Below are 12,240 nucleotides of genomic sequence, written 5' to 3'. Positions count from 1 at the left end.
TGCAGGAGCAAAGTTGTCCACCCCCGAAATAACACAATTGCTTTTGGCTTTCACAGTTTGTTTTCTTGTTCTTTGTAATTGTGTTTTTCAGTATTTTCATAAGCTGAAGTCTCAAGCTGTGGGTGTTTGGATGCTAACATAACAAAATGAAAACGCGACAGCAGGGGTGACAGCGCTTAAGGGTGTTGGACGGTGTTCGTAAGTCTTATAAAATCAACTCACACTATCTTAGTGCTTACATTAACGGGGTCTGGTTAAAAATCAAGATTACATTAAATCACGTTAGAGAAATAGTGACCAAAATCCATAACTAATTGTACCTTTTTGGTACGCTTCGACGCGAGTTTGGTTCGTAATTTGGCGAGACGCAGTCGAGTGTAAATACCCACAGCGAGACTACACGAGGATACAATTCTTCTGAAATTATCATTACAGTAGCAAACTCGTCCGTCAGTCAAAACTCTGTTTCAGTGCAAGGGGCTAGCTGGAATGATATTGCTCTGCTACATAATCGATAACATTTTTTACTTTCAAGATGCTAATGCAAATTTATCCAATTAATAACGATACATTGATTTCTTGGCTGGTCTTGAGAATTTGTTCAATAATAGAGACAACATTTTCTGTTTATCTTAACTTTCTTACTTCTCAAGTCCAGTTTTCTGAAAGGTAATTGTGTTGAAATTAAAAAGGAGAATTTACAATAGGATCAGTCTTTAGAATAACAGATCACAGGAGTGTTCAACTCTCAGGGTTTGCCAATAGAAGTCCTTTGATGGGAAAACAGCGTGACGACTAAAAACTGTAAAATTACAGATTGTTCTTAGTCACAGTTTGGCGGTGGAGATGCCACGTTAATGTAAGTTCAGCAGCTGTATACTTTTTAACAAGGGAATTCCAACATCGTGAGCTTCATAAACAGCTAGAGAAAACATCTTTTGAAGTAACGAGTCGGAGTGTTCTAAGATAAATGAAAAAAAATAATAATTAAAAACTGGGAGAAATCCAAAATCGGACCCAAACGATTTCTAACGTATTCTGAACAACAATAACTTGTCCAATTTTAGAGCGAAAAAAGTAAAGACGAGAAGTTTCTAGAAATCGCGGTACAATTTGTATAGACCCTGCATCGTCTTATGTGATGAAACATGAAAACTTAAGCTGGGTTAAGAATATAGCAAAGAAATGGAAGGAAATGCTCGCCAACGGCAACGTGCAAGTTTACGACCATTTAAGACATCAAGCGCCTTAAGGGGATTCAAAACATTTTCTCCAAAAGCAGCCTCTGTTAATGTAGTGGGTGGCTGTGCCGAAAGGCGAAACCCAAACACGAGAGCTTGCACGCAGGTTAAGCAGACAACGGTAGACCGCTGGTAACCGGCTTAAATTAAAACGTTGATGCGATTTCCCGTACTTACCGTTACACAGGACAATAAATTCGGGCAGGAATTTTGAGGCCGTCAAAATCACGTCCGGCTCCGTTGAATTAAGACAATCCATGTATGTCTCTACAAACTTAACAGCCATCCTATCAGAAAAACACGTGCAGAGTATATGGTTGAGCTTGAATGAGTTTGATTGCATAATACAAGTTATAACTGCAGTCACTTCCTTCTACCCGGCTGCGAGTAATTCAAGCGTAGAAGCGCGTCAAAAACATAGGACGACGTTGGTGGTTGATAATATAGTTGGTTATGATATGGTGGAATCCGATAACCTCATGAACAAGCTCGATCTCTACATTCCGTCCTACAGACGCCGAATCCGTGGCGGTCGAAACCGACTCTTTAAACAAGACAAAGGACAAATTTGGAGAAGAGGCACTGATCCAAAAAGCGTAATCGAAACTCGCGATTCCGCCTTCAACAGAGACATAAAAATCCTGGACCCACACCCGACGTGCTCCACCGATGCACAAGAGACATGAGCGATAATGGTTAGTCCGCTGAAATCGAATGAAAATGTCAAGGATTGACCCTCGCTATTTCATTTTTCATGCTTTTTGGCCAGAAAATTATCTATCTCAGAATTTAATTCCACTTGGGAGTATAAGACAAGTTAACTGAAATGAACGCGCGAGAAAGCAATGACGTAAAGTACACCTATTAAATCGGGAGAAGGAAAACAATACACTGCCTTGAAAAGGCTGTTAGTATGAACAGTCACAGTCTCTCAGTTTTCCGTTCACTTTCCTTCGCTTTAGAGAGTACTGAATAGGAAACTGATTAGGAAACATACCCTGGGCTCTGCCGAATGTGCCGCAGTAGTAGAGTGTGCGCCTGGGTCCGACAGGTACTCGTTGCATCAGAGAGAAGTCGAACCAGATGAGGCTGAAAACAAACAGAAGATAAAAAAAGGAAATTGCCTTTTCATTGAAATCAAACCGTAAGCAAATCGATTAAATCTTAACCATGCCATTGTTCTGGGAAAACGACCAAAACGACTCGAAAGCTTGTCATGCAACTACAGTTCGATTTCGAAAACTGCCTGTCCCTTTTAACAAGACTGGAACTCACCACAAAATGATCCAAAATGTCTACTCTTCTTTTAGACGTTTCATCCAAGTCACCAAGAACCTTTAACACATCTGCAGCACGAAAGAAACGAGGGCAAACTCGAGTCAAGTAGCTGGATTTTTCTTAATAAAGAGCATTTTTATGTAACCACTCGAATGGACAACTGTGGAAAAGTTTGAAGATGAATGCAAGAGATCTACTCTACCATCAAGGGGCTGTCCAGGAGAAAGCCGCTGTACAAAAGGAGCGAGCTGTGCTGATGACCACGAGATGCTCTCAGGTGGTGTAATAACAGACCGGACCTTAAGTTGTGTACTTGATGGAGCTCCTTCCGATGATGGTCCTAGAGTAACGCTGACGTGGGTCAAGGGGTCATCTGAGTGCGGGCTCGAGGAAAGTGAGATGGCGCTCACCACACTTTGAAGGGAAGGGAGGGCAGGGAACTCTTGTAACAGGTCCCTTCAACAGTAACACAAAAATTGGGATTTATATTAGGATTTTTATTCGAAGAAATCCGCTCATTTAGTTGATAGAGTGTACATAGACGGAAATTCAACACTTCGCAATAAAATAAACAGATTTTGAGAAAACACAAAGTGTGTTTTAAATAGTCCAGACACTTACTGGAACAATGAGACTCTCTTCTGAAGAACTGTAGAAGCTTGATCAGGACATTCTGCACAGAAATGCTGAAGAAAAGGCATCAACTTTGTAACAACCGCGGCCAGCTCTTTGTGATGAAGACACTCACCCTGAGAAAGAACCAAAACTGTGCATGAGGGTGTCAAAGAAATTCTCCTTATTCTTGACTGAGCAATGTCTCTCTGAAAATGCTTTTAAAACGCTACACAAAACATTCTTCACTCATACCTGAATAAGGCCAAAGTACGCTTGTAAGGTGTCCCTCAAGCCTTCTTGAATGAGCTGTGTAAAAAAAATAATGAAAAAGATGTTTTGTAGTTGAAAACCGCACTCTTGAGAGAGCTTTGTGACTTAAGCTGTTTGACTAATGCGTCTAACAGTGACAGTATTGAAACCCCAGGCAAAAAGCGAACAAGGCTTAACTAGTCTGTAAGTGGAGAACATAATGTTAACCTGGGTAAGTGCTCGTGGGTACTTTTCCGTTTATCGTCTGGGTTCGCATGTTGAAGTCTGAAGAAAAAACTATCATTCTTACACCTTACTTCATTTTCTCTATAAGAGGTACCACAAGAACACTGAAGGCAGCACTAATAATACGACAGCTAGGTGCTCGGCGAAATTTTTTCCAAGATGTTATATCGAATCAAACAGTAGTTTGCTACATCATCGAAATACAATGCAACGGTACAATGCAACAGAAAGTTCCAGTCAGAGGAAATTCGCTACCTGTGCAAAGATGATTGTGAAAACCACTTTACCCTGCAGACGGGTAAAAAACGGGTTTCAATTTATACAATGAGGGAAAGGTAACTATAAAATGATCCGCGGTGACTCGTCATCTCGTATGGCCGGCCTTTAAATCTAACTGCTCAGATACAAAGAGGTATGTTGTGAGTTTCAAACCTTGTCATATCTGAAGATATGCGGTCTTAGAAGATCCAGAACTCCCAAGATGTGTGAGAAGACGAGGAGATGTTGCTGATTGATAAACTCCTTATGCTTTAGATGCACACGGCCTCTGAGCTGTGCCGCAATCATGGGCAGATGCCTTATAAAAGATAAGGAAAAGAACTTTTTAACTCCTGATGGTATCTACGGTCACGTGGCCTGATTAATAATTCGTAGGAACCTGGATCGATTGATTAGTTTGAGTTCCATCCTGGTATGCTGTGTTTCAGCATGGGATACTATTCACGAAATTACTTTGTCCTCCCCGGAGGATAACTGGATACAAACAAAATGGCACAGCAACCAGATGAAATTGAACCATCAGGGAGTTTATCATTATTCGAAGGTGGCTTCACGCTTCACGCTTTCCATTTAAATTAGAAAGTAATCCCCAATTCCAAAAGTTCTGCTTCGCTCTGCTCCGTGATCGGTCTGCACGAAAACTCGCGTCATTCTCTCGAAGTACCTAATTTCATGAAAACACTGCGTTTGAAATAGATAAACCGCACAACGACAACTGTTCGTGCTCCAGTATCGTAAGAATGTACCTTAGTAAAAGCATGGGATGTTCACAAGCCAGTTTCTTCAATAGTAGACTTGAGTTGTAAGCTCTGTCTTCGTACTCCTTACCAGGCTTCGATTCAGCCAGACTCGACAACACACGGTGGCACAGGACATCCAACTATTAAAAAAAAGGTGAAACAGAGAATTAACTCTGAAGTGTAAATTAAAGTGCTATTTAAACCCATGAATAACCCACAGGGCGTTAGCCCTAATAAAGGGAAACAGGGAACCACACGAGGCAAAGAAAAAATCTTTTGACCTCGGTGGGAATCGAACCCACGACCTCCGGATTAGATCTACCGTTACTCTGCCGACTGAGCTACGAGGTCGCACAGAGAAAGTCGGGGACGATTTAGGATGGTGAATCGCGGCGAAGAGAAAGTAAGGGTACATATGAATGTTGTGCCGCGTAGCACTGGGAACACAAATGGTGAAACAGAGAATTAACTACGAAGTGTAAATTAAAGTGCTATTTAAACCCATGAATAACCCACAGGGCGTTAGCCCTAATAAAGGGAAACAGGGAACCACACGAGGCAAAGAAAAAATCTTTTGACCTCGGTGGGAATCGAACCCACGACCTCCGGATAGTTAATTCTCTGTTTCACCATTTGTGTTCCCAGTGCTACGCGGCACAACATTCATATTAGAAAAAAGGTACTTGAAGTAGAAGGCAATATAAAACGATCACATGACAAAGGAGAAGCGTTACATACCTGACAATAGCGTGACTGACTAACGACACTGGAAGTTGTCAAGAACCGGAAATTCTTGACATGTCTCATTACCCTTGGCTGAGCGAGGTAAAGTTGAACCAAAAACTGACCTGTGAACCATTTCGACCATCTATTACATGAAAAAACAGAAAAACAATTGGATAACGTTTGAGATTTGGTCGTAGATTCGATGAAATAAGAAGATTATACCCCTAACTTTCTAGATTTAAATCATAAAATGATTGCTGACATTCGGGTTCAATTTTTTCTTTGGTTCAATAACTTTTTTAAACAGGTTCAATTCTTGTTTCCTTTAGTGACAAATTGAAATAATACACATGCTTAGACATTTTCGAAATTTTCAAACCTAGGAAAAATTTAATCCTAGACATTTCCTTTAAGTTGCTGATGTTTTTATGTCAATGCATTTTACCATACTATAGTATTAAAGATTAAGGAATTATTGGTGGATTAATAAACCGATGCAACAATCCAAACCTTGTGAAACGTTGTAAAACTGTGATAATTTTCCTGATTTATTCAACAAATGTGTGTAATCTCGCCTTCAACCACTGCCCAACTCCTCATTCTTATAGAATATGTATTTCCTTTACCTGGAGCTGTTCAAAGCACAACTGACCGCAGATTGAAACTTCTTCTTATCACCATGGCAACAGAGTGTGATCAACTGAAGTCTACTCCCTAACACTTTCGCTGCAAATTGCTCAACATCCTCCCTGAAAGATTGAAACCAGTGTACTCAGTGTTCAACATACTTACTGCAAAACAGATCGAGACTTGTTGGGGCAGTACTATCTCAACCGCAGTTGTTTTCTCAGTTTGGGAATGTCACTTTTTGTAGGTCTTGTCCCTGGCAAGCGATAAATGCGTGATATTCATGTAAAAATCTCCTTACAACTTGTTTTCAGAGTGAGGAGAAGTGGTGAGTTGATCTGAAAAATTCCTTCACTCCGTATCTTACCTGATTTCTCCCGACATAACCTGGTTTCCATCTTTTATTTCTTCAAGGAAACGCTTGTACCAGGGACCTTGGCGAGAGAAAAGCAAAGTTACGTGAAAAAATATTTTTTTAGCTTTACGGGTTTTGTGATAACTATTAGGGCGTACCTTTTCTTTCGCACCATTCCTCAACGCAAGAAGAAAGCTCGGACAAAATGAAACCTGTAAGCGAGAAGACCTGGGCTGGGCTCAAATCAAGGACTGGCTTTTCAAAAACCGCCTGTGGAAACAATCATAAAGAAAAGATATGACATATAATAAACAAAAACGGCAATGTTGAAGGTGACAACTCACAGTAGGAGATGCCACATTCCCAAGGCTTTACAATGAGCTTTAAAATGTTTACTTACAGAATTGGTTCCTTGACTGCCCACAGCGGTAGACTTTTGATCTCTGCCTTGCCAAAGTCGAGGACAATGAAAGCAGGTCCACACAAAATCCAAAGCAGTTGTTGGATTTAGCCTTAAAATAAACAAACCGATTTGTTCAGTGAAAAGGTACATTCGCTCACGATAAGCAACAACATCGTTACATTCTAATCTCCCTAACGAATCATTCGCCGGATAACATGATTCACCTACTAGCTTGTTATTCCTACTCTTGGTTTTCAGACAACTTTGAGCGCTTTCCTGATTTTCCAGTTCATACCTGTTTCCTCTGTCATTTTGACCCAGTAGCCAATCCAAGCAGTCCTGCAAAGTTTCCCAGCATGCCTGATGCGCTAGCAAACTCAAGAGATATTTGGATGGCGAGCGCTCCTCGTGACCAGTCAGCGACCTGTCCCCGCTGGGCATGCTCTCTCTGTCCTGGAACAGAAGCTGCCGCTGGAACAGAAGCTGCCGCTGCAACAGAGGGTGAACGTGGACAATTTCCGGATCCACTATCTCGTACCAGTCCACTAACAGCCCGTTAGACAAATGGTCACGGGACGAGTCTGTTCCATCGGACTCTTCAAGAAGCTTGACGAGGATTTTTGAGCATGTCTTCAAGGGTAGAGACTGCTGCGGTGTCCATACCGCCGTATTCGAATCAGAATCTTTCTTAATTCTACTTGAAATAAGCGTTTTGGTGATGGCCTTAATGAAATCCTCGTAGAGCGGAGAGTTCGCTTCTTTAAGTTTCAAACAAGCTAGATTGAAGAGAAAAGGTTTCAAAATATGCAAATTTGCCAGCTTATCTTTGCCAAACAAAAGGAAAACAGGCAATTCAAGACTAACTCTAATCACCATTTCAATATGACTTTACATAAGTCAACTACTTAAAGGATATCACAAAGTTTATTAGCAGCTCTAACCTTTGACTGCCATCTCTTCATTGATAGAATCTGGCTTCACCGTGCGATGTTTACATGCAGACAGAAACTTTTTGACCAGAGAAGCATAATCAGCCTTTGCATTTGACGCAATTTGTTCGAGGACATTTCCAGCTAAAATACGGGTAAGAGGAAGAGAAAAAAAAAATGCCAATGAGATCAAGAAAAGTTTCTTTTACTATAGCCTTATCTGCCTAATGATTTTACTTAAGGAAATATGGGCAACCATGCGCGTTGTTTTCGCTGAGTATTGAAAGAAAAAGAAACCCCCAGAATTAAAATTTCTTGAATGTATTTTTCTTCTTTTGGCAACATCATCATCAGTTGAAACCCTGTAAATCTCTAACATGCACATGCAAACGTCCCGCTTATCACTGAATGTTTGAGAGTGGATGCCAAGCTGCTCCCACAAAAGTTGGTAATAACAAAGTGGAAAGCTCTGTTCTTACATGGTTGTGACTGTTCTTTAATTCCTAATTGTTTCTTGTACTGTGAAACAGCAGCACTTAGTGGCCCATCTAAAAAAGGAAAAAAGAATAAGTCCTGTTTATGTTTCATTTATTTCTGTTTTCCAACACAACTCATGTAGTTATACATCTAACACTTCCCTCCTGCACTGTTACAGTTTTCACGCGCTCGACGCTGATTATGTTTTATTTCATGATTGGCTGATTAGATGATTCGCCTTGTCGTGATTGGCCAGAGCAAAATTCGTTGAACTAATTGGTTGATCGTACATTTATTTCAAATCAATAACTCAAGTAGTAAATATGAATAACTTATAAGATCAAGTACAAATTAAGAGCGAGGATAAATTAAAATCACTCGTCAGTACGACTACCCCACAACAAGAACACCAATCGCTAGCCAATTGTTTCAACAAAAATTAAATACTTTGAGGTCAAGAATTCTTTGGACTTCTCTAATTGGAAAACGTCAGTGTTATTTTCTAAACCAGGTGCCAAACGGTCTGTTAACAAAAATTACTCAGAACCCAATTGAGTGCATGCAATCGACGTACACAGGTGTCCATAACAAAAACATCCAATCAATTACAAAAAAACTGTAATTAGAAACCAACGTTAATTGCGCCCACATCGTGAACAGAAGACGCGCGAATAACCAATCAGAATTGAGAAATTTGCCTTAAATAGCTGCCAATCATACTGACTAACCTGCAAGACTGTGGCGCGACAATTTACTGATGGTGTCAAAAAAACTACAATGAATTCCTTTCCTTGTCAATGCCATCTGGAAGACATCAAAAGTTAAATATCAGTAATAAGAATATAGACAGATGCGAGGAGCTGTAGCGGAAAGATTACAAACCTGTCTAGATCTTAAAAGCCTTAGAATGGAACAAGATAGAGCTGTCTTATTCAACATCCCATCCAGTAATCTCTGGCTATCATCAGAATCCAAAACCTACAAAGAGTACACAGGTCAGTATAACAAATACAGCTTCTTCCCATCTTAAAACATTTTGTCGACGCGATTAAGCATGGTAACACAGTTTTGAAACAGATAAAGAGTTTTTATGGAAGTTACAAAGAGCGTAAGAGAACACGAGAATTCAAGGGAAAAAGACTACTCGTATGCACATTAAAGGGAGTTGAGGGAGAAAACGGGAAACCTCACACAACAGACACACAGTAAGGAGAAAATGTACGCCAAGTCGTCGTTCGGGCTCAAATTGAAGAAAAGGGTGGTTGGAATGATTTATTATCCAAATACGACAGGTAAGGAATCTAAAGACACTTATCAACTGATTAAAAATGGGTCAAAGATGACAAAAATTGGACAAAAATTGAAAATATTATTACTGCGATAAACTTGTGCATGATTTGTTCCGCGAGTGAGTCCTCTGGAATTTCCCCTCGGTTTGAGTTAATCAGATCTTTGGTCAGTATCTGAGGGAGGAAGAAATAAATATCCAAAAACTTAGGCGAGGTTTACTCTTAACCTGGAACTATGTTTTAAGAAAGGATTACAACCTTTTTCCTCACAACTGTATCAATTTCAACAATTTAAAAATGTTGTAACTTTATCAAAGTCCTCGGTTGACTTAGGCGGTTTTGCGCGCTTGTTTCTTTGATGTGATCCATTTGCTGAAAATTGCTTTCTGATTGCCTGTAATTTTTTTAGGTAACAAGTAGACGAAATTCCTGCCAAGCATAGATTCAGGGTGACAATGATGACAAATACACACCATAGAGACACTCCCTTGTTGTCCGAACAGAGAAAACTTTCTTACCTTTTTAACACGAGTTTCAATGCTGTAATGTTCTTTTGAACTTTCGCTCTCGGGTGACAGAAAAATCTAAAAAATTTGAAGAAAAAAAAACCGAGTTTTGCATGTATTTTAGTACAAATGTTTTTCATCGTTGCCTGAAAATGCGAAGGCTTTCTGTTATTCTTACCTTGAACACCTCATCTGCAATCTGCTTGTTGGTAAAAGATTCGTCGCTACTAGGAACAAATACCAAAGAGTTATCAGAGGTGTGGCATATCTCTACTGATAAAACAATTATTCGAAGACCCGATTCGATATTCGTTACCAGTTGCGGAAAAAAAATTTGCAATATTTCCTTAAAGCTTGCATGCCGAGTAAAAGATGTATCATCAAACCTCATGTCTTCGTCTTTAGCGTGTGGTATCTCTGGCAGAGCAGCCAACGGTAATGGAGTGATTCCTCCATCGAGCGCTGCCAAATTACTGTCTGTGAGTGCAAAATGATAAGGTTACAAGGTAGTAATGACTAGGAGGGAAGATAGGGGAAAGTAAAGTTCAGTGAACCCACATTTCACCATCATTTTTCTTTCTAAAGGAGAAGTGGTTCACTACTAATATGCTGTAGAAAAAAATTCTTTCAAACCAAGTCGGTTCGAGAACTTACTTCCGTAGAATTTCCATGACACCCGTCACAATTCCCTTGTCATATTTATGTCAAGTCAACTGCACTAGTAAATACAGTCATTGGCAGGTTTCCCTTAAAAACTCTCCTTGATCAAAATTTGTTTGCCGTTTTTCGAGAAATGCGACTTAATCAGGAAAAACTTGTTGGTGATATCTTAAGAAAAGAAGCTTTAAGATAAAGGTATTAGTGTAAAACAGAGCTCAATAAGGCAGCTACTCGATAAAAATAAATAAATACTTACTGTCTTTCTTTTCTGGCGTTTCTCCGGTCAGTAAACAGCAAAACAAATCCCCACCTTTAGCTCCACGAAGTTGTTGAACCTCAACAAGCTGCACCATATAACCTGGTAGGGTAAGATACACTGTTAGTAGAGCGTTTGAACGTCCATGAGGATAGTCGAAGTCTTTTGACATAATGAGTTCAATAACTATCTGAAAGATTCCATGTAATTCTCAACCTTCTGTTCAGATCCATAATGACTTTTTGTATTAATTTCGAAGAAAAACGTGGCACGATGGCGATAAGCAAGTGTGTCACTGATTTTTCTGCTGTCCGTATTTTATTTCTTTTGTGATCTACTTGTGAACGCACCAAAACATGAAATTCAATGGCTTTGCGTTCTACAAACAAACAAATAACCAAAGAAGACATCGTAAACTTCTGTTCTCTGGGAGATCATTGGTACTTGCGGACCAATCACAACACGTGTACAGTTCATTAAATACGACACATGGCTTTGAAACAAAGGTACCGGGAACAAAGTCGGCATTAATTGGACATGCATAAGGTAGAAAAAATTAACATGAAAATAGAAAGTTGGTAATTCAAACCTTTATCCAGCACAGCTTCTTCTACACCGACAGGGTCCTCCTCAGTCGCCTTGTCCAGCTGTTGAAGAAGCTTGCTAAAATATAAAATGGGTGAGAAAAAGAAAGTTGAGGAACATCAGGACAAAGAATGTCATGCATATTCTTGAGAAATTTTTGTTTATATTTCCTTTCGGTTGCCAGCAAATTTAAGTATAGACCTGAACCCATTACTAATGGGCTCCTGGTATAGATTGTCTTTTTTCTCAATCAATAGTTTTGCTTTTACTTTTAGTTGTTCATTTTTTTGAAGCACTTGTATGGCGTGTCAGGGTCTCGGTCCGAATCATACGATAGGATATGGTATAACTTTTTCTTGCCTTACTTAGGGTCATTTGACCATTTCTGACCACATGTAATACATCATGGAACTGGAAAAGGCCGTTGTAAGACCCGTTGAATGGTTTATAAATTCTTTACAGCCCTCAGAGCGTAGCACGTGTTTGTGTTTCTCACCTCATGCTACTGACTGGGATTCCAAACGACTGAGCAAACAGCACAAGCTGCGATGGCACCAACTCACTTAAAGCTGAGAAATTACAAAGAAAAAAGACTATCACAACAAATTCCTGAAAAAGAACCAGTATTTCGGTTTCACGATCAACATTTTTTCATGAATTTGTCCACAGAATTTGGTCTTTCTGACGACATCACCCTCTCCCCCCCCCCCCTCTAGGTGCTAATTTTATCATTTAAGACCACTTGTTTAGTTGATATTGTCAGGAGTAATTACATGTGG

The 12,240-nt window shown here is 39.8% G+C and overlaps 1 protein-coding gene across 3 annotated transcripts in view; it reads right to left on the bottom strand.

The window, feature by feature from the left end:
* Window positions 1–511: 511 nt before the first annotated feature.
* Window positions 512–12,240, bottom strand: part of LOC113674393 (integrator complex subunit 1) — a 24,792-nt gene continuing 13,063 nt past the window's right edge. Inside the window, exons 28-53 of one of the 3 annotated variants that reach the window (XR_016180593.1) lie at window positions 11,958–12,030; window positions 11,466–11,539; window positions 10,877–10,978; window positions 10,347–10,437; window positions 10,139–10,187; window positions 9,973–10,038; window positions 9,542–9,628; window positions 9,048–9,143; window positions 8,894–8,969; window positions 8,168–8,236; window positions 7,701–7,832; window positions 7,055–7,535; window positions 6,757–6,868; window positions 6,515–6,626; window positions 6,369–6,435; window positions 5,885–6,123; window positions 5,387–5,516; window positions 4,655–4,788; window positions 4,062–4,206; window positions 3,387–3,440; window positions 3,141–3,268; window positions 2,722–2,975; window positions 2,517–2,587; window positions 2,239–2,330; window positions 1,419–1,528; window positions 512–961 (exon numbers count right to left, since the gene is read on the bottom strand). Coding sequence is in view for 2 of the 3 variants with exons in the window: in XM_027190877.2 (XP_027046678.2) it covers window positions 855–961; window positions 1,419–1,528; window positions 2,239–2,330; window positions 2,517–2,587; window positions 2,722–2,975; window positions 3,141–3,268; window positions 3,387–3,440; window positions 4,062–4,206; window positions 4,655–4,788; window positions 5,387–5,516; window positions 6,001–6,123; window positions 6,369–6,435; window positions 6,515–6,626; window positions 6,757–6,868; window positions 7,055–7,535; window positions 7,701–7,832; window positions 8,168–8,236; window positions 8,894–8,969; window positions 9,048–9,143; window positions 9,542–9,628; window positions 9,973–10,038; window positions 10,139–10,187; window positions 10,347–10,437; window positions 10,877–10,978; window positions 11,466–11,539; window positions 11,958–12,030 (3,035 nt within the window). In the remaining variant the exon portion in view is untranslated. The remainder of the gene's footprint in view (window positions 962–1,418; window positions 1,529–2,238; window positions 2,331–2,516; window positions 2,588–2,721; window positions 2,976–3,140; window positions 3,269–3,386; window positions 3,441–4,061; window positions 4,207–4,654; window positions 4,789–5,386; window positions 5,517–5,884; window positions 6,124–6,368; window positions 6,436–6,514; window positions 6,627–6,756; window positions 6,869–7,054; window positions 7,536–7,700; window positions 7,833–8,167; window positions 8,237–8,893; window positions 8,970–9,047; window positions 9,144–9,541; window positions 9,629–9,972; window positions 10,039–10,138; window positions 10,188–10,346; window positions 10,438–10,876; window positions 10,979–11,465; window positions 11,540–11,957; window positions 12,031–12,240) is intronic. The other 2 variants (XM_027190877.2, XM_089185464.1) reach the window with 2 other exon arrangements.

The sequence above is a fragment of the Pocillopora damicornis genome, chromosome 10 (genome assembly GCF_964200805.1).
Source record: "Pocillopora damicornis chromosome 10, jaPocDami1.2, whole genome shotgun sequence".
In the NCBI taxonomy this organism is placed as follows: domain Eukaryota; kingdom Metazoa; phylum Cnidaria; class Anthozoa; order Scleractinia; family Pocilloporidae; genus Pocillopora; species Pocillopora damicornis.
The sequence above is the reverse complement of the archived record's forward strand: the minus strand, read 5'-3'. Positions and strand labels throughout refer to the sequence as shown.